Below are 17,414 nucleotides of genomic sequence, written 5' to 3'. Positions count from 1 at the left end.
GTCGACTCATTTTTCGCCACTCCTTCATGACTTGGAAACCCTAATTGTTTCTGTGGTTCCAGCAACCCCCCCATTTCCAAGCTTAATATTATTTTTATTTATATTTATAGTTTATATATACCATCAAGCGGGCTCCGGTCGTCGACATGCTCGCCCACCTCCCACCCCATCCACATCCACATCCACATCCACATCCACATTCACAATCGCAATCGCCCTTTCTTCTCCAACTACCTCTCCAACAACAGCAATTCTACCCCCCCCACCCACATCACCTACATAAATCTCTTCCTCCAACTTCTTCTTCAGACTTGCCTGACGACGGCGAGAGTGTTGCCCAATACAAGGCTTTTCGCCACCGACTACATACGCCTTCCTCTTCGCAAGACTCCTCCTTCGCCAAGCTGCCTGAAGCCCAACAGCAGCTCCAGCACCAACTGCAGGAACTGGAGCAGGCGCAAGGGCTGCAGTACTATTGCGCACCTCCCCTCACCCCCGCGGCCTCGCATTCGCATTCACATTCACATTCGCAGCCTCCTTCTTTCCCCTCGTCGTCGCCGCCACCCGGTTCAGCTGCCGCCTCCCCCACGTACTCGTCTGCCGCCTTCTCCACCCAGAACTCTCCTTCCACGGACTTCTGCTCCTCCTTCCAGGATTCCGGCGTTGTGTCTATGCCGGAAACCTCTTTCTCTCCCCCGGCTGGCTTGTCGCACACTCCTCCGGTCAGAATCATACATAACTCGTCTCCTCCCTTCGGGGGCTCGGTCTATGATCCAGATCACTTTCCATCCATGCTTTTGCAAAACAGCCTCCCCCTCGGTAGCAATCTTTGGAACAGCCTCGTAGACCCTACCAAGTTCGAACCTCTACCCACTGCACAACGACCACCTCGTCGTGCCCTCTACAACCAATACCAGCACCACAGAGCTGTCTCGGAGTCATCGGCTCTCCCGAACACTACTACCCTGTCGCCATCCAACCCTCCTGTCTCGTCATACCCTGCTTCCTCTGTCAACTGTCCAGATCAACCACCTCATGACTACCAGCAGTCAGAGGTAGAACTGGCAATGAGAAGAGGTATTCTGGAACAACAACAACAGCAACAACAGCAACAACAGCAACAACAACGGCAGCAGCAGCAGCAGCAGCAGCAACAGCAAGCAGCGGAGGATGACAAATCGTTTCCTTTATCTGTTCCTCCTTCAGTGTCCACATTGAGTCACAACTCTCCGGTAACACCTCACGCGACTTACTCCGAAGACTTCGAAGATGGTTCTAAGCCCATGTCACATGGTGAGGGCACATATCCCGACGTCGATAAGTGGATGGATGATTACTTACGTTTTGATGACCGTGTAGATTTCAGTGACCACAGCAGCACTCCGATGGGCGTTCCAAAGCTGACTAGGACCATCTCTGACATCTACCAAGACGAATTATATAACCCGAACGCTTCTACCACGCCAAAGCCATCCATGCAATTCTCTACCCAAAACGCGAAGATGTATTCTCCTTACCATCGCAATATCATTACAGACCGGATACAGGCTGCGCACCAAGGCCATATCTCTGACCAATCGCAATCCCGCTCGACGTCAGCAGCGCGCCACCGGTCCCCGTGGAGAGATAACTCCCCGTTCTTGCACGAGCAAGCTGCATTTAACGATGCACAGATGTCGCAGTCTCAACCTTTTCCGGATCAATTGAATCTTGCCGCCCAACAGCAATCAAATATGTTGATGGGCCCGGCACAGCCGGAACCAAAAACCATCTCGCCCAAGGACGCGTTACTTGAGTACAATGAGTCTCCGGACGATGCGAACATGTCGCTGTTCCCGTCGCAGCCTGAAGCTTCTCAGTATCGCGTGTCGCCAATGGGCAACTCTGCCACCTTCCATATTCCACATATGGAGCAATACGCAAACCAATATGACCAACACAAAAACAATATGCCGCAGCAGTTTGGCTACATTCATCAGCAGCAGATCCCTCTCCAGCTCTCGGGCCAGCAACAACATCAACACCAGCCGCAGCCATCGCAACCGCAACAGCGACAACAGGCCCGTCGGGCGCATCCGCCTCAAGGCCAACGGGAAAATAACCTTGTCCACCACACGCCTGAATTCCCACGTCAACTGCCGTCTATGGACTCTACGTCTAGCGACACGAACACATCTGCGAGCAACAGATCGCCTTTAAGAGCAGCGCCAACATCGAACCCCACTGGTGAACCTGCAAAGCGACCGGATGATACTTCCTCTGATGGAGGCACATACAGCTGCACCTACCACGGATGCATTCTACGCTTCGAGACACCTGCGAAACTACAAAAACACAAGCGGGAAGCCCATCGCCAAACGACCCCTGGGTCACACGCAATGGTGCGCGATTCGTCAACCGGTTCTCTGGCAATGCGCAACTCCCAAGCGGGACCTCACCGCTGCGAGCGCATCAATCCATCTACGGGCAAACCTTGCAGCTCTGTCTTCTCCCGCCCCTACGATCTTACGAGACATGAGGATACGATCCACAACTCCCGGAAGCAGAAGGTGCGGTGCCATCTATGTACAGAGGAAAAGACATTCTCCCGCAACGATGCCCTGACACGGCACATGCGGGTTGTCCACCCGGAAGTCGATTGGCCAGGCAAGCAGAAACGCAAGTCAAGGGATTGAAGGGAGAATTCAACCAACCAGGCCTTGTATGCCTTTCACCCTTGACTATGCTTTTTCTCTCCTTTCTTTTTTTCCGAGAGCACACTATTTTTCAAGGAAAAACGCAGGAAAACAAAAACAAGACGCAATTCCCCACTCAATCCTTAGCACAACTTGCGCTGCCATTTCCATCCAAGCTTACGCTTCCGAAAGGAAAGCCCCGAGGAAAGCTTACGTTATGCAATGCATCATGTGTTGCGCGCGCTGTTTTTCCGTGAGGAAGCCGGCGCAACCACGCAAGCCCGGAACATCGAAAAAGCAGAACAAGCTGGAGACGGAGCTAAGGCACGATGACGCCAGCCGCCAAGAAGAGTTATGACGGACGCCAAGACGTATGACCCAACTTCCTCCAATTCAGGAGATCAATCCCGATGCACACGTCGGCAACGTTCCCGGGACTTGGCGGCCCAATCAGACGGCAGCAATTGGCATTATCAAATTCCTATTCGGGATTTGTCTGCTTACAAAACCGGTACCTTTTTGGGCCCCACTCTTCCCAAAGGGGGAAGGTGCCCACCCATATGCATCACAGTGACGTCATTTATGCCACGCTTTGTGCAGCGTCAGACTGGACCGCGGGTTAAGCGCAAGGCCCAGCCCCAACAGGCTTGCACAGCCATACGTCGCGGCTGTGTTGCGCGTTTGTTTGTTGAATGTTTCTTCCCATCAATTTCCATTCGGCCGATGGCCGGCATTGCACGGTTTTTGGGTTGAGTCTCTGCTTGTTTGTTTGTTCTAGAAAACTTTTTTTTCCTTCTTTTCTTCTTCTTTTTTTCTTTTGGTTTTTGGTTTTTAGGTTTTCAGTTTTCGATTCTACGATTGTTTTGGCTTTTATGGGGAATGAACAACAACCTCGTTCAATTCTTTTTTACACTTTATGAAACAACGAAAACGTCAATCTCTGGATGATTGAGGAATTATACGATTTTTTTAATATATATTTCTTTTGTTTGCCCCCTAGCATTGCATTGCATTGGAGTGGATCTGGTATGGATTGGCATGGGTTAAAAATTGGGGTGGTGTTTTTTGGGCTTTTTTTTTTTAATTTTTTGGCTTAGTCATTTTTCCCTTTCATGTTGTGGAAAGCAACGCATGATGAAGCAAGCAAGCAAGCATTATTTTAAGTGTGATGAAGCATGAAATGAAGCATTAGGCATACAATGGTTTTTTTTTGCATTTTGATTTCCATTTTCTTTGCTCAGAAGAATAATTAGTTGTTATTTTTATATCTTCATTATTATTTTTCTTCACTCACTCTTATTTTGTGATTTTTTTTCTCTCTCAGTGTATGCCTCGTTGCGGAGCACGCACCAAACGATTTTCTTTTCCTTCCTACTTGGCTATATATCAAATGGATAGGGGGTACCTTTTTTGTGACTCCTTGATTTATAATTTTGGAATTGGGGGGTTTTTATTATTAGAATTTATTTTTCATCGTTGTATTTTGCATTTGAATTGCGGTCTTCTTTTTTTCCCCTCCCCCCTGAGTCCTTGCTACTGTATTTGTATATTATTGCTATTGGTTACGAGGAACGGCCACGGCCACGGGCACTATTGTATATGTATGTATAGTATACTACATTAATTATAACTAATGCGTTGATCACTTTCCTTGGGGCGAGTAATGTAGTATGTATAATAGATAAGATGTCGTAGATCTGAAGGAGGTAAGGAATATAGGGGGGGTGATGATGATGATGGACGTGTCCCTATCACTTCTTCCGCCATATATATATATATATATATATACCTCACCACATCATCTCCCCGCAAGTTACTAGCTAGCCGCCGTGCAGGGACACCAGGCAAGGCTCCCTCGCAATTCTTCTCCCCTTAACCGGAACGCTAAAAAAAAAAAAAAAAAAAAAAAAAAAAATTCGTGCGGATCGTAAACAGCTCCGGGAAAACTGCGGTATATGTATGATATGAGAGACAACTATGTGAATTCGCTGCTGCCAAATCCCTAGAAATAAGCATAAGCATTTCCTTTTGAAGACCACACGATCATCTATCTGTGTTTTTCTTCGGTTTCTCCACCTCCTTCTCACAAGTTCCTCTTCGCAGTTTTTTTTTTTCTTTTTTTTTTAAAGCAGTTCATGCAAGCTCCCGATCCCGAGTGGTTGCTTGCCAGGACTTCATACATATCCGTTTTGGCAAAAAAATGCAGCGTTGCGTGCCGTAGCCGAGGACGGACTGGGTACAGAAATACAGTTCCCTGCAGGCCGTGAGGCAACCAACCGATGGGCAAAACCCTTTTAAGTGGTCATAAATTGATCCTTGTGCGGAGTGTTTTTTTTTTTCTGGGGAAGTAAGTCATCACGGGCTGGTATCAGGATTTCGTCGTCTAAGAAGACAATATCGTCCCCATTTGCGTTGGAGTTTCTCTGGAATGAAGGGGAGGTCAGGTATCCAAATTATTCGACCCGGGAGCCTCGTTCTCTTGGTGTCAAGAAATCTCCTGCAAGAAATCTCTTCCCACGTGGATTTGTCGAGAACGTAGTTGGGCTGCAGGGCAGATCCCTCGTCTCCTGGAAAGTATGAATCGACAAGGAAATTACACTGCGAGATATTCATCTGCTGCGAATTAGTGAATGTGCCATATTAGCGGACACAGTATATAGCGTATACTCACGTATTTCCCTGGGTCTTCTTGATTTTGGTCGTTCATCCCAGAAGGCACCATCCACGTCCCTGGCCGTGGGCCTCGGCCGTCTGCTTCTGTGGTAAATTCGCCGGGAAGCAGTCCGTTGAACTCACTTTTAATAAACTTGGCTCTTTTCTTGGCAGGCAAGAAGAATGATGATGGGAAACGGTACCACTCCTTTCCAAAGCATACATGATCCCCATGGGCAGCTACCTCGGGGTTTTCTAACGGCTGAAAAAGCTGAAGCGGAGCGCTGTATGCAGTAACAATCCCCAAAGTTCTTAGGAGACTTATATTCGTAGCGAGGAGCACAGGCATGAGAGCGATTGCGAGTTTCACCTTTCGTGGCACACGGCCAATAAATTCTTTGCGATTACTCGAACCGAGATAGGCGAGAATGTTGTGGAACGCAATTGCCGCGTTCAAAGCTAAGAAAGGATAGGCTGCGTACATGAAGCGTTCTTCCTTATGAGGCTGGATCGTAAATATACCTAACCATATGTAAAAGGGCAAAAGCAAGGCTACCGTTCGCAGTATCGTTTGCTTGGACGTATCGCGTGGTCGGAAGACGGTTTGTAAAATGAGGAGAGGAGCTGCGGAGAGAGCTAGCAGAAACCATATGTTGAAATTGAGCAGCAAATTTCGAAAATAAAATGTCCAAGGTTCGGTTCCGAAAATATTGGGGCCCTTGTTGCTGCCACCAAACACGTTATATGATACGATATTCCACGGAACGACGACGAGTTTTCGGTAAAACAAGCTATCAGTCACAACCTCGAGAACCTACGATTATCAGTACGGACATGTAAGTTAGTCTTTGAAAAATAGCTTACTAAAACTACCAGACACTTTATGACACCCTCAGTAAATCGAATTAAGGTTCGGTGTAGAAATTCGGAACCGTATCCAATGAGAACCTCCTCTAATAAAAAGGATACCACAAGAGCGCCGGCAAATGGCCATCCGACAATAGCTCCAATGCCGAACCACATAATACCGCGACCTGTGTTTAGACCTCCGCGCCAGTCCATGAACGCAGAGATGCCGAGCATCGAGGTGTACATCGTAAAGCTGGATGGTAGCATTGCAGTGGATGCATGGAACATCCCGGGACTGAATACCATGATCGTGACGAAGATGACTCCAATTCGCGGATGGAGTGTTCGTGAGATGGCCGCGAATATCCTCGTTTCGCAAGCGGCGCATATGAATGCAAGCGCCATTCTGACAAAATAGAACTGTGCTGTTTTCGATTGCGTAACGAGAGTAGATATCTTGGCTATGCCAGCATGGAGGGAGACGTAGAGCCAGCTACGAATGGAGTACTCAGGCGAGTACTCCCAAGTCTGGAGACCATACCCATGGACTAGGTAGTGTGTTGGCTCCCAGTAGTTGAAGACCTCATCGCAGTCTTGTATGGGTGCAAGGGAGGCTGCGAGTGTGTTTGCGAGCAGGAATGCGTAGAAGCCGACGTTTAATGGAATAAAGAACGGATTCGGAGCTGGCCTATACCACTGTATGGTTAGCCGACGTCTGCGCGATTGTGATAGCGTTACATACTTAGGGCTGCTCTTTGAGGCTCCTTCCACAGAGCTTTCATAACTGTAAGAACCAGCTAACTGGCTCTGTTTGGAAGGCATTTTTACTGGGCGCACATTGGAGGATATTTATTCCTGAAGGAAGAAGAAGAAGAAGAAGAAGAAATATAATATCGATTTCCTGACTAACTTCTGTTGGAGCTCCTACGGTGGCCCGGGTCCGCCAGGTGTGCAGATGCATATTTTCAATAAAAAGATTCGGCTTCTATTTTGGCAGAGAGAAATGCTGCTGAAATATCTCCGACCAAAAACTCACCAAGTTTTCTACCTGTCGCATTTTACAAGCATAAGAGATGGCAGACGTACCGTCAGCGGATTGTATATTGTCTGGAGATAATAAGCATCCTCCTTCGAAACGGCCTTGTCTTGACCAGGCGTCGAACAGGATGGAGCCCGGAGGAGAGCCGGTAGAGGATGAGGGAAGCGATTTTTACACGCCTATAAAAGGAGGAACACCAGTCCCCACCGCGCAGAATAGCCTCGCAGAAGATAATAACCACATCATTCCGCCTGCGCTGCCGAAAACTGCGCCCGCAATACCTGGACTGACCTTTTTGTATGAGACAACTGCTGCTGCGGAGTCCCAAACGGTTGAAGGTTCTGGCCATAGTGACGCCGTTGAACAGAGAAGCTTTTTGGATAGAGCCTGTGAACTGGGCATGTCGCAAGAATTGGATAAACAAGTCCCTGCTCCGAACGATGTAGAAATGAGAACGACAAGCCCAGAGGATCAGCATCGCCAAGGAGAACATCAGAGCCAGAGCCATACAGCCCCAGAAGAATCTGAGAACGATATCCCTTCCGTTCCGGAGGTTAGCAAGGAGTCGATTCCGTCAACGCATAATGGAGTGCTGGGAGATCCTCATGCCGGAGGGTCTGAAATTGGCTCCAATAATAGTGAAAACCCGGAGTGGGAAATTGACTCTTCACCATATGAGTCCTCTTCCTCAGATTCCTCCTCTGATAGCAGCGATGATGATGGCGATAGCAGCGATGACTATGACTTATTAGACCCTGAAGAGCAAGCCCGTATATTAATGGCTGCGGAGGGTGGTTCCGATGATGAGGGAGATGAAAAGCACAAGGGGGCCCATATTAGAACTGCGAACGAAAAGCCAGAGGAGATAGTGCCGAAGCCCGACATTACCGTCACTCCTGAGATGAAGGTAGAAGTTCTGGGTAATGTGGAGACAATTGTTGAAAACGTGGTCTTAATCAAGGCAAATATATCTGGGGAATACCAAGTGCTGGAGAGCGGCTCCGTTCTCTGCCTTGCTGACCTTAGTGTCATTGGCATGGTATCGGAAACCCTTGGAAGAGTGGAGCAACCGCGATATACAGTTCGATTCCCGAACGAGGAATCGATAAAAGAAGCAAAATTGGACAAGGGCACGCCGGTTTTCTACGTTGTGGATCACTCTACATTCGTTTTCACACAGCCGTTGAAGGGACTGAAGGGCAGTGATGCATCTAATTTCCATGATGAGGAGGTTGGCGAGGAGGAGATCGAGTTCTCTGACGACGAGGCGGAGGCTCAATACAAGCGGCAGCTCAAACAGAAACGTCAAGGAAAGAAGGATGGGCACCGTGATGCTAACGGACACGGGAAACAGAGAAGAGATCGATTGGGTCCTTCTGGACTTCGGAGTTCGGAGATAAACTATGACGATATTAACACGGAAGATGGTTATACTCCGTTGTCTCGGCCAAAGAATTTTCATGAAATGATCGGTCATACAGAAGCGCCCACGGAGGAATCGCACCTACGCAATCAATTTGCGGAAAGGCATTCTAGAGGGGGGAGAGGCAGGGGTAGAGGCAGAGGCAGTGATCGAGGGGAGCGAGGGCGTGGGAGAGGCGGCAGCTACAAGAAGCACGGAGATGATCGCCAACCTCAGCAGTCGCAAAATCATCTCGAACAGCCGCAACGGCAGCAGCAAGAAACATCACAGCATACCTACCCTAGACAGTCTGCTGAATTCACACAGGCGTTCTACCAAGCCCAGAATCTTTCTCAACAGCAGTCCGTGCCTTATAACTCGTCTTCATATCCTCATCAAACTTCCCAACAAAATCAACCTTCCCAGGTGTTCAACACCAATCAAACCTTCTCCACCCCGGGTTTCTTGCCAACGCAGCAACAATATCTTTTTCAACCTCTTCATCAATCTCAATCCTCCCCTCCTTTTCCACCCCCCGGTTCCCATATCAACCCAGCATTCTTCCGCAATCTTCAACAGCAGCAACAGAATCCACCCTACCAACCACCTCAACAAGCTCAGCAGAGGCTACAAAGCCAGCACTCATCCCAAGTGCCTACCACCCAGACATCGGCCGATACCTTCGCTGCCGCACAGGCCCAGCTGGATCTGCTAAGGAGGCTAAGTCGGAGTGGTTCATGACCAGTATCTGCTTTTGGACAGCGGCTTCTGTTATACTATGCAAAATTTTCATTTTCATTTTCCTTCTTATCTTCTTGTTTTATTTGTCCGAAATTGCTTATTCCCATTCGATATTGACTGCCTCTCTCTGTACTATATTGTTGCTACGTTGGGAATTTGGAAGATCTTTATACTCCTACCCTTAAATGATTGCCGAGGTGGGATATGACTGGATATTCTTGAGAAAGATGAGAGAATGACACAAAAAGACTGGGAGTTTATTTATTTTCTAGGATCAAGAATGTGCATGTCTGTTTTTACTTTTCCCTTTATGGTTTGTTTGTGTTGAGCTTTTCCATCTACTCTACCTGATTGCTGGTTTCTGCTTTTGTTCTTGTTAGAAGTGGTTTACTCGAGATACCAGGTCGTTTTCATAATCTACGTACTACGTGGCTCAAGGTCAACGGTATAATTTTTTTTTTTTTTTTTTTTTAAACAAACATAGTTGTGGATCTTGCATTTAGACAATTTTTCAAATAATGCGGTTATTCAAGGATAGGCCTTGAGTGGGTTTATCTGGGCCTTTGAAAATGTGATATATCTCGAGCATATAATGATACAAACCCGCTCAACGACAATTCGCTGAAATACAAATTGAGAAGGGAGATATCAAAATTTCACCCAGCATTTAAATTTTCTCAACCTTCATGCTTTTAGCCAAAGTCCAAAAGTTTTCTAGCTTAGCCCGCGACAATGCATCCTTTGCTGCAGCATCCGTCTCACATACACGCGCACCCAACCATTTTCTAAACGCTCTAGTTTTCTCCTCCCCCTCCCAAACTAGTGTGCATGTGTTTTGACTCAAATCCTTCAGTTCTCCTGTCTTCTCATCCTCTGCGACAAGCCATGATGCGAGCGCTTCGCGTTCGTTGTTTGGATGAGTATTCTCTGTCCAGTCAATGCGATTGAGCATGAGTTTCCTGTACGCGGAGATGGAATGATGACCACCCTCGACAATCACGAGGTTGAATTTCGGATGCAAAATACACATGCCAGATAGGTTGTGCTGTTCTGCATTTTTGCTGATTTTAAAACGGTGACGGCCGTTTGCGAGGTTGTCTATTTTATAAACGGACATGTGTATGCCTTTCAGCGCGTCTTGTTCTTGCTGAATGGCAAGTTTCTCGAGCCGTTGCTCTTTTGTTAACTTGCGGGATTCATTCGCTGTCACGTGTTTGTTAAATCGTTCGGCGATTTCCCGGTTGACACGGGCTTCGACAGCGGTCGGATCCTTGACGGCTTCTTCACCTAGAACGCGCATAAGATTGGACTTCTTGACTTTTGGTGGTGGAGCAGGCTCGAGCCCTAATCTTATCTTTGCCTGTTGTTCTTTAAGATCGGCCATTCGCCGCTGGCGCCGGATTTTGGCTTGCTCTTTCGGCGTAAGAAACATTGGCTTTGGCGCTGGTATGTTTTTATCTTGCGGAGGATTGAGGAGAACAGGATGCTGAATATATAAAGAGACTACAGTATCTGGAGTGTCAATCTTGAGATTTTGAGGGTCATCAATGGCAGAATAATTCGAACCGTTGACCAAACCCTCATCCCACCATTCGATTGCTGGAGGAGTTGGAACGAGGAACGCTTTTTCAACATCTAAATCTTCGTCTACGCCTGCTTGGCGTGCACGTTCCGCGATCTTCTTTTTCATAGCCTCTAGCTGAGCTAGTCGGCGGAGTGCTGCTGCTTGCTGGATATATTTCCCCTTTTGATTAAATACAAGCTGACGTGATTGACGAGGCTTCGCTAGAGCAGTTTTTGCACCGAGGTTGGGATCGAAATATGGGTTGTTTTTCGTTTCTTCGAGGGAAGGGCCGGACAGATCTAGTTGCGTTTTGGATTTACCAGACTTGAACGAAGGAACGGGTGACTCAGTTCGCTGATTTGCCATAGTAGTAGCAAACTTAGGCTGCATTGTCTGTTTGCCTTTTGACGACTTTGACTCTTGAGTAGAGTCGCCTAACAGAGCGGGATGCAAGCCGACATCTAATCCTCCTCTGGCTCGGGATGTACCATCATCAACAACTGGAGGCATAAACATGGGCGGGACAGGTGTCCGTTGCTGGGTTGTCGTATTTACTTTTCCTGTAGCTGCGGCCACTCTCGCCTTAATTTGCTCGAGTCTCGAAAGTGCTGGACTAGCTGTTGTTGCTGAAGATGGTGCTTGGGTACTTGACCCCAACATTGGTGTCGCAGTGCCTCCTCTTGCAGCTTGAATTTTCGCTCGAGCAGCTTCTGCCTTTGCACGCGCCTCAGCAACCATCCTTTCGATTTCCTCCTTGCTGATCCCCCCATTGTTGGTTGGCATAGGGGATCCATTGTTGGAGCGCGATCGTTTCTGAAGGTTGCTTTCATCATCTTCTGGATGGGGTCTCTTCAGCATATTGCCAGTGTCCGCCATAGCCAGAATTTTGGATGAATCCACTCACCCAAACGATTTTATCGACGCGTGGGGAAATAGTGGACACTTGCTGGATATGTAGCTATTGCTGGAGGTCATAAAAAGATGCTCGTTGAAGGTTGAATGAAGTTGAGGCGCGGGAAAATGACAATAGTTGCGAAGCGGTGTGCAACGGCAGAAAAGTTTCACACCGTCGAAGGAGAAATTTCATTCTCCATTGCTTTTTTCCCTCCTCACCAGTCGACGGTCAAAGCAATTTCAGCAGCAGAAGTCTAGGGATTTCGGAGGATATGGCTAGCTTCACTCGGCCGATTTCCTCGTCAATTGAGGGGGTTGATTTTAGAGTCCTCTCCAACGAGGAGATCAAAACAATCTCCGTCAAACTTATATACAACACCCCTACACTAGATTCGCTGAACAATCCAGTCCCAGGAGGATTGTACGATCCTGCTCTTGGAGCATGGGGTGACCATATGTATGCGACAATTTTTTCCCCTTTTCGCCGTTCGTTGACATGCGTTTTGCTGACTGAAAACGTCTTAGATGTACTACATGCCGTCTGAATTCCTGGTCCTGCAATGGCCATGCCGGACATATCGAGCTGCCTGTCCATGTATATAATGTCACTTTTTTCGACCAGCTATTTCGCCTCCTGCGAGCGCAGTGTGTCTATTGCCATCGCTTCAGGATGTCTCGGGCAGATATAATGTCCTACACGTGCAAGCTGCGACTGTTGCAGTACGGTTTGGTGGAGGAGGCTGCGGCGATTGATAGTATGGAAATTCGGAGAGGTAAAGGTAATGCTGGTTCAGAATCAGGAGATAGTGAAGATGAAGACGAAGAAGACCTTGTGAGGCGTCGGGATGTGTATGTCAAACGGTGTATTCATCAAGTGTTAGCCAGGAACAAGGAGGGGAATTTTTTGCATGGTACAAAGAATCCCGTTGCTGCGGAACAACGGAGGAATATCGTAAGGGCATTTCTTAAGGATATCACGGCTGTTAAAAAATGCGCATCTTGTAGCGGGTGAGCATTTCCGTCAAATGAGGTAGTGATTCGGCGACTAACCAGTTTATAGTATTTCTCCTCCGTTCCGTAGAGATAAATACTCAAAGATATTCAAGAAGCCGTTACCGCAAAAGGCTAAAATCGCTATGTCCGAGGCTGGATTTCATGTCCCCAACCCCCTGTTGCTGATAAAAGAAGCGAACGACCTTTCCAAGAAACATGGCCACCAGTCGCAAGGTTCTAATATGAATGGCTACCTTGAAGATGACGATGACGATGCTAGTGTTTCGACGGATTTACACGGTGCAGAACAGCAGATTACCATGGGCAATGCAGTATTGACACAAGTTGAAGAGAGGGGGTCTCGGAACAATCCCAGTGAACAAGGGGCTCAACAATTCATGCCGTCGCCTGAAGTTTATGCAGCGCTCCGCCTTCTCTTCGAAAAGGAACAAGAAGTTTTAGATCTGGTATACGACTCACGGCCAAAATCAAATCACCGCCCGCGCGTTACTCCTGATATGTTCTTCATCAAGAACATTCTTGTGCCGCCAAACAAATATCGCCCAATAGCTGCTAGTGGCTCGAATGATATAATAGAAGCGCAACAAAACATCTCGTTTACTAGAATCATGAAACTTTGCGACCAAATAAACCAAATTAGCAGAGAAAGACAAGGCGACAGCACAGAGTCTGTCACTAGGTTACGAGATTACCGGGACCTGCTTCAGGCAATCGTACAGTTACAGGATGCGGTCAACAGCCTTATCGATCGTGACCGTAACCCGAACCAGGGAGCGGCAGGTATTCAAAATGAAGACGGTATCAAACAGAGACTGGAAAAGAAAGATGGGCTGTTTCGAAAAAATATGATGGGAAAACGAGTTAACTTCGCCGCACGAAGTGTCATATCTCCCGATCCAAACATTGAAACCAATGAAATTGGAGTTCCTCTGGTTTTCGCGAAAAAGCTCACCTATCCAGAGCCAGTCACAAACCATAACTATTGGGAACTTAAAAATGCCGTGATAAACGGACCCGATGTCTATCCTGGTGCAGCTGCCGTTGAGAATGAGGTTGGTCAAGTAGTGAGCCTGAAATTCAAAAGCCAAGAAGAACGACTTGCCATTGCCAACATGCTGCTTTCCCCTTCAAACTTCAAGATGAAACGATCGAGAAGCAAGAAAGTATACCGGCATCTAACCACTGGCGATGTCGTGCTTATGAACCGACAGCCCACCCTCCACAAACCATCTATAATGGGTCATCGCGCCCGAGTGCTTACTGGGGAAAGAACAATTAGGATGCATTACGCAAATTGTAAAACCTACAACGCAGATTTCGATGGTGACGAGATGAATCTGCATTTTCCGCAAAATGAATTGGCTAGAGTGGAAGCAATGCAGTTAGCTGATACTGATCATCAATACCTATCCGCCACAGCGGGAAAACCACTTAGAGGCTTGATCCAGGATCATATTTCCATGGGAACATGGTTCACGAGCCGCGATACATTCTTTGATAAAGATGACTATTATCAGCTGTTGTACAACTGTTTGCGACCAGAGAACTCCCACACCGTAACCGATAAGATTCTTCTTATGAAGCCGGCAATATTACGACCACGAAAACTTTGGACTGGCAAACAGGTAATCTCCACGATTATGATGAATATTACACCAGAAAGGTTCTATGGCTTGAACCTTACAGGGAAATCAAGAACGCCAGGTGATCGTTGGGGTGAAGGGTCTGAGGAGGGACAAGTCATTTTTCGAGATGGCGAGCTTCTTTGTGGTATTCTCGACTCTGCCCAGCTGGGACCAAGTCCCGGCGGCCTTATCCATTCAGTCCACGAGATTTATGGACATGTTGTTGCTGGAAAATTGCTGGGTGTTTTAGGACGTTTGCTGACAAAATTTTTGCATATGCGAGCGTTTACTTGTGGTATTGATGATCTTCGCCTGACCAAAAAGGGAAACGAGGACCGGAGAAAGAAACTGCAAGAAGCCGAACATATAGGTCGTCATGTAGCGCTCAAATATGTGACCTTGGATCAAACCAAATTTGAGGACGAAGAGGCTGAGCTTAAACGGCGCCTTGAAGATGCTCTCCGAGATGACGAAAAGCAGGCTGGATTAGACGCTGTTTTAAATTCGCAAGCTGCTGATATATCATCTGACATTACAGCTGCCTGCCTTCCGGTCGGGCTCGAAAAGCCGTTCCCGTGGAACCAAATGCAAACGATGACGACATCTGGAGCGAAGGGATCTGTTGTCAACGCGAACCTCATTTCTTGTAACTTAGGCCAGCAAGTTCTTGAAGGTCGTAGAGTGCCTGTGATGATTAGTGGGAAAACATTGCCGTCATTCAGACCGTTTGACACCAACCTAATGGCCAGTGGTTTTGTCTCTGGGCGTTTCCTTACGGGAATAAAGCCTCAGGAGTATTATTTCCACGCTATGGCGGGTCGAGAAGGTCTTATTGATACTGCTGTTAAGACTTCAAGATCCGGGTATCTCCAGCGATGCTTAATCAAAGGAATGGAGGGGTTAAAGGCAGAATATGACAACTCTGTTCGCGAGACCGCAGATGGATCTGTCATGCAGTTCCTCTACGGTGAAGATGGCCTCGAGATTACCAAGCAGAAGCATTTGCAAGACTTTCCTTTTTTGGCTCACAATTTCTGGTCCGTCGTTGAAGAACTCAATGGATCTGACGAGTTCAATAGAGTTAAGAGCGACAAGGCGGGAGACTGGAATCGACATGCCATTAAAAAATATAGAAAGACAGGCAAATTGGACTGTGTAGACCCCGCGCTTTCCCTTTTTCCCCCTGGATCCTGCTATGGAAGTACCTCAGAAACCTTCGCAATGGCATTAAAATTGGTAAATATATGATTGAAGAACGCTGTGACATTCGAATATTCTAAGCTGACATATATGGCTACTAGTATCAAAAAGACAATCCCGATCAAATCCTAAAAGAGAAGGGCAAAGTCGAGAAAGGAATTTCCAAAAAGGACTTTGCCAGGGTGATGAATCTGAAATATATGAGATCGGTTGTGGAACCCGGTGAATCCGTGGGGATTGTTGCGGGACAGTCTATCGGCGAGCCGTCTACGCAGATGACTCTCAACACTTTCCATTTGGCTGGACATTCGGCGAAGAACGTGACCCTTGGTATTCCTCGCCTACGCGAAATTGTTATGACAGCTAGTAACCAAATCCTTACACCAACTATGACCGGTGTCCTGAGAAAGGAGCTTACTGAAAAGGATGGAAGAATTTTTGCTAAAGCGATTAGCAAGCTTACCATCGCGGAAGTCGTGGACACCCTCAGAGTCCATGAGCGCGTTTCATCTGGGTCAAGTCACGGGATGGCAAAAATATATGATTTAGAAATAGATTTCTTCCCTCCAGAGGAGTACACAGAAGAATATGCCATCCAGATCGAGGATATTCTCAAAACTCTTCAACACAAGTTTGTACCACGGCTTATCAAATTAACAAGAGCGGAGTTGAAGAAACGGACTGATGAGAAATCACTTTCTGCTTTCTCCGCTGCCCAACCCGACATTGGTACATCCACGGGCGTGGTGGAGGAACCTACCAGGCGTTTTGGGCATGAAGCCAGAGACGCCGATGCTGATGATGATGACGAGGAGGACCAAGACGATGCGAAAAGGGCAATGTCACACATGAATCGTTCGAATCAAGTCTCTTACGAGGCTCCTGATGACGGGGAGGAAGACATTATCCGTGGACAAGATTCCCAAGAGCCAGACTCAGATTCTGATGAAGAAACTGACGGCAATCACCATGGGGAGCATGCTGCGACTGAGGATGTTGACATGCAAGACGCAGACACCGGCTCTGACTCAGAAAAATTACAAAAAAGCAAACAGAGTGAAGACACTATTACTGGGAAATACGCAGAAATTACTAAGTTCAAATTTAGCCTTAAAAAAGGCAAATCATGCCATATCCAGTTGCGATATGATATTTCGACACCTAAGCTGCTACTTCTTCCTCTAGTCGAAGACGCTGCCAGAACCTCTGTAATCCAGTTCATCAAGGGCCTGGGAGCCTGTAGCTATATCGAGGCTGACAGGGAAAATCCCGCTCATATCGTCACTGATGGTGTCAACTTGTTAGCCATGCGCGAGTACCAGGATTTCGTCTATCCTCATTCACTATATACCAATTCAATCGCCGACATGCTCGTTATGTATGGCGTCGAGGCTGCCCGTGCGTGCATTATTCGTGAAATGGCAGCCGTTTTCGACGGTCATAGCATCTCGGTCGATAATCGCCATCTTAATCTCATTGGTGACGTTATGACCCATGCTGGTAGTTTCCGCGCATTTAACCGCATGGGTCTGGTGAAGGATAGCACATCACCGTTTATGAAGATGAGCTTCGAGACCACTGTTGGGTTCTTGAGAGATGCCGTGCTGGAGAGGGACTGTGATAATCTGAATGGCCCAAGTAGTAGAATTGTGATGGGGCGCGTTGGAACGGTCGGTACTGGTGCTTTTGACGTACTTGCTCCTGTCGGCTGAAAGCGTTCTGGAGTCAGCCTTTTCTGATCATGTCACTTGTCATTTGA

General features: G+C 47.4%; 5 protein-coding genes across 5 annotated transcripts; 3 read left to right on the top strand and 2 right to left on the bottom strand.

Moving 5' to 3' along the window:
- Window positions 1–146: 146 nt before the first annotated feature.
- On the top strand, window positions 147–3,047 carry HCBG_03883 (uncharacterized protein; the record flags this gene model as incomplete). Its single annotated transcript, XM_045430932.1, has 1 exon — window positions 147–3,047. The coding sequence occupies one exon, from the start codon at window positions 147–149 to the stop codon at window positions 2,673–2,675; it is 2,529 nt and encodes an 842-aa protein (XP_045289075.1).
- A 1,983-nt stretch (window positions 3,048–5,030) lies between these two features.
- Window positions 5,031–7,023, bottom strand: HCBG_03882 (asparagine-linked glycosylation 9 protein; the record flags this gene model as incomplete). The annotated part of the gene is made up of 4 exons (XM_045430931.1): window positions 5,031–5,291; window positions 5,347–6,141; window positions 6,192–6,864; window positions 6,919–7,023. The coding sequence occupies 4 exons, from the start codon at window positions 6,996–6,998 to the stop codon at window positions 5,031–5,033; spliced, it is 1,809 nt and encodes a 602-aa protein (XP_045289074.1).
- Window positions 7,024–7,249: 226 nt separating this feature from the next.
- HCBG_03881 (uncharacterized protein) lies at window positions 7,250–9,358 on the top strand (the record flags this gene model as incomplete). Its single annotated transcript, XM_045430930.1, has 1 exon — window positions 7,250–9,358. The coding sequence occupies one exon, from the start codon at window positions 7,250–7,252 to the stop codon at window positions 9,356–9,358; it is 2,109 nt and encodes a 702-aa protein (XP_045289073.1).
- A 499-nt stretch (window positions 9,359–9,857) lies between these two features.
- On the bottom strand, window positions 9,858–11,903 carry HCBG_03880 (U4/U6 small nuclear ribonucleoprotein Prp3; the record flags this gene model as incomplete). Its single annotated transcript, XM_045430929.1, has 2 exons — window positions 9,858–11,758; window positions 11,827–11,903. The coding sequence occupies one exon, from the start codon at window positions 11,703–11,705 to the stop codon at window positions 10,026–10,028; it is 1,680 nt and encodes a 559-aa protein (XP_045289072.1).
- A 185-nt stretch (window positions 11,904–12,088) lies between these two features.
- HCBG_03879 (RNA polymerase I largest subunit) lies at window positions 12,089–17,367 on the top strand (the record flags this gene model as incomplete). Its single annotated transcript, XM_045430928.1, has 4 exons — window positions 12,089–12,273; window positions 12,342–12,824; window positions 12,877–15,691; window positions 15,757–17,367. The coding sequence occupies 4 exons, from the start codon at window positions 12,089–12,091 to the stop codon at window positions 17,365–17,367; spliced, it is 5,094 nt and encodes a 1,697-aa protein (XP_045289071.1).
- Window positions 17,368–17,414: the final 47 nt, after the last annotated feature.

This window comes from Histoplasma capsulatum (assembly GCF_000150115.1).
Source record: "Histoplasma capsulatum G186AR genomic scaffold supercont2.4, whole genome shotgun sequence".
In the NCBI taxonomy this organism is placed as follows: domain Eukaryota; kingdom Fungi; phylum Ascomycota; class Eurotiomycetes; order Onygenales; family Ajellomycetaceae; genus Histoplasma; species Histoplasma capsulatum.
Note: the sequence above shows the minus strand (reverse complement) of the source record. Positions and strands in the feature narration are given on the sequence as shown.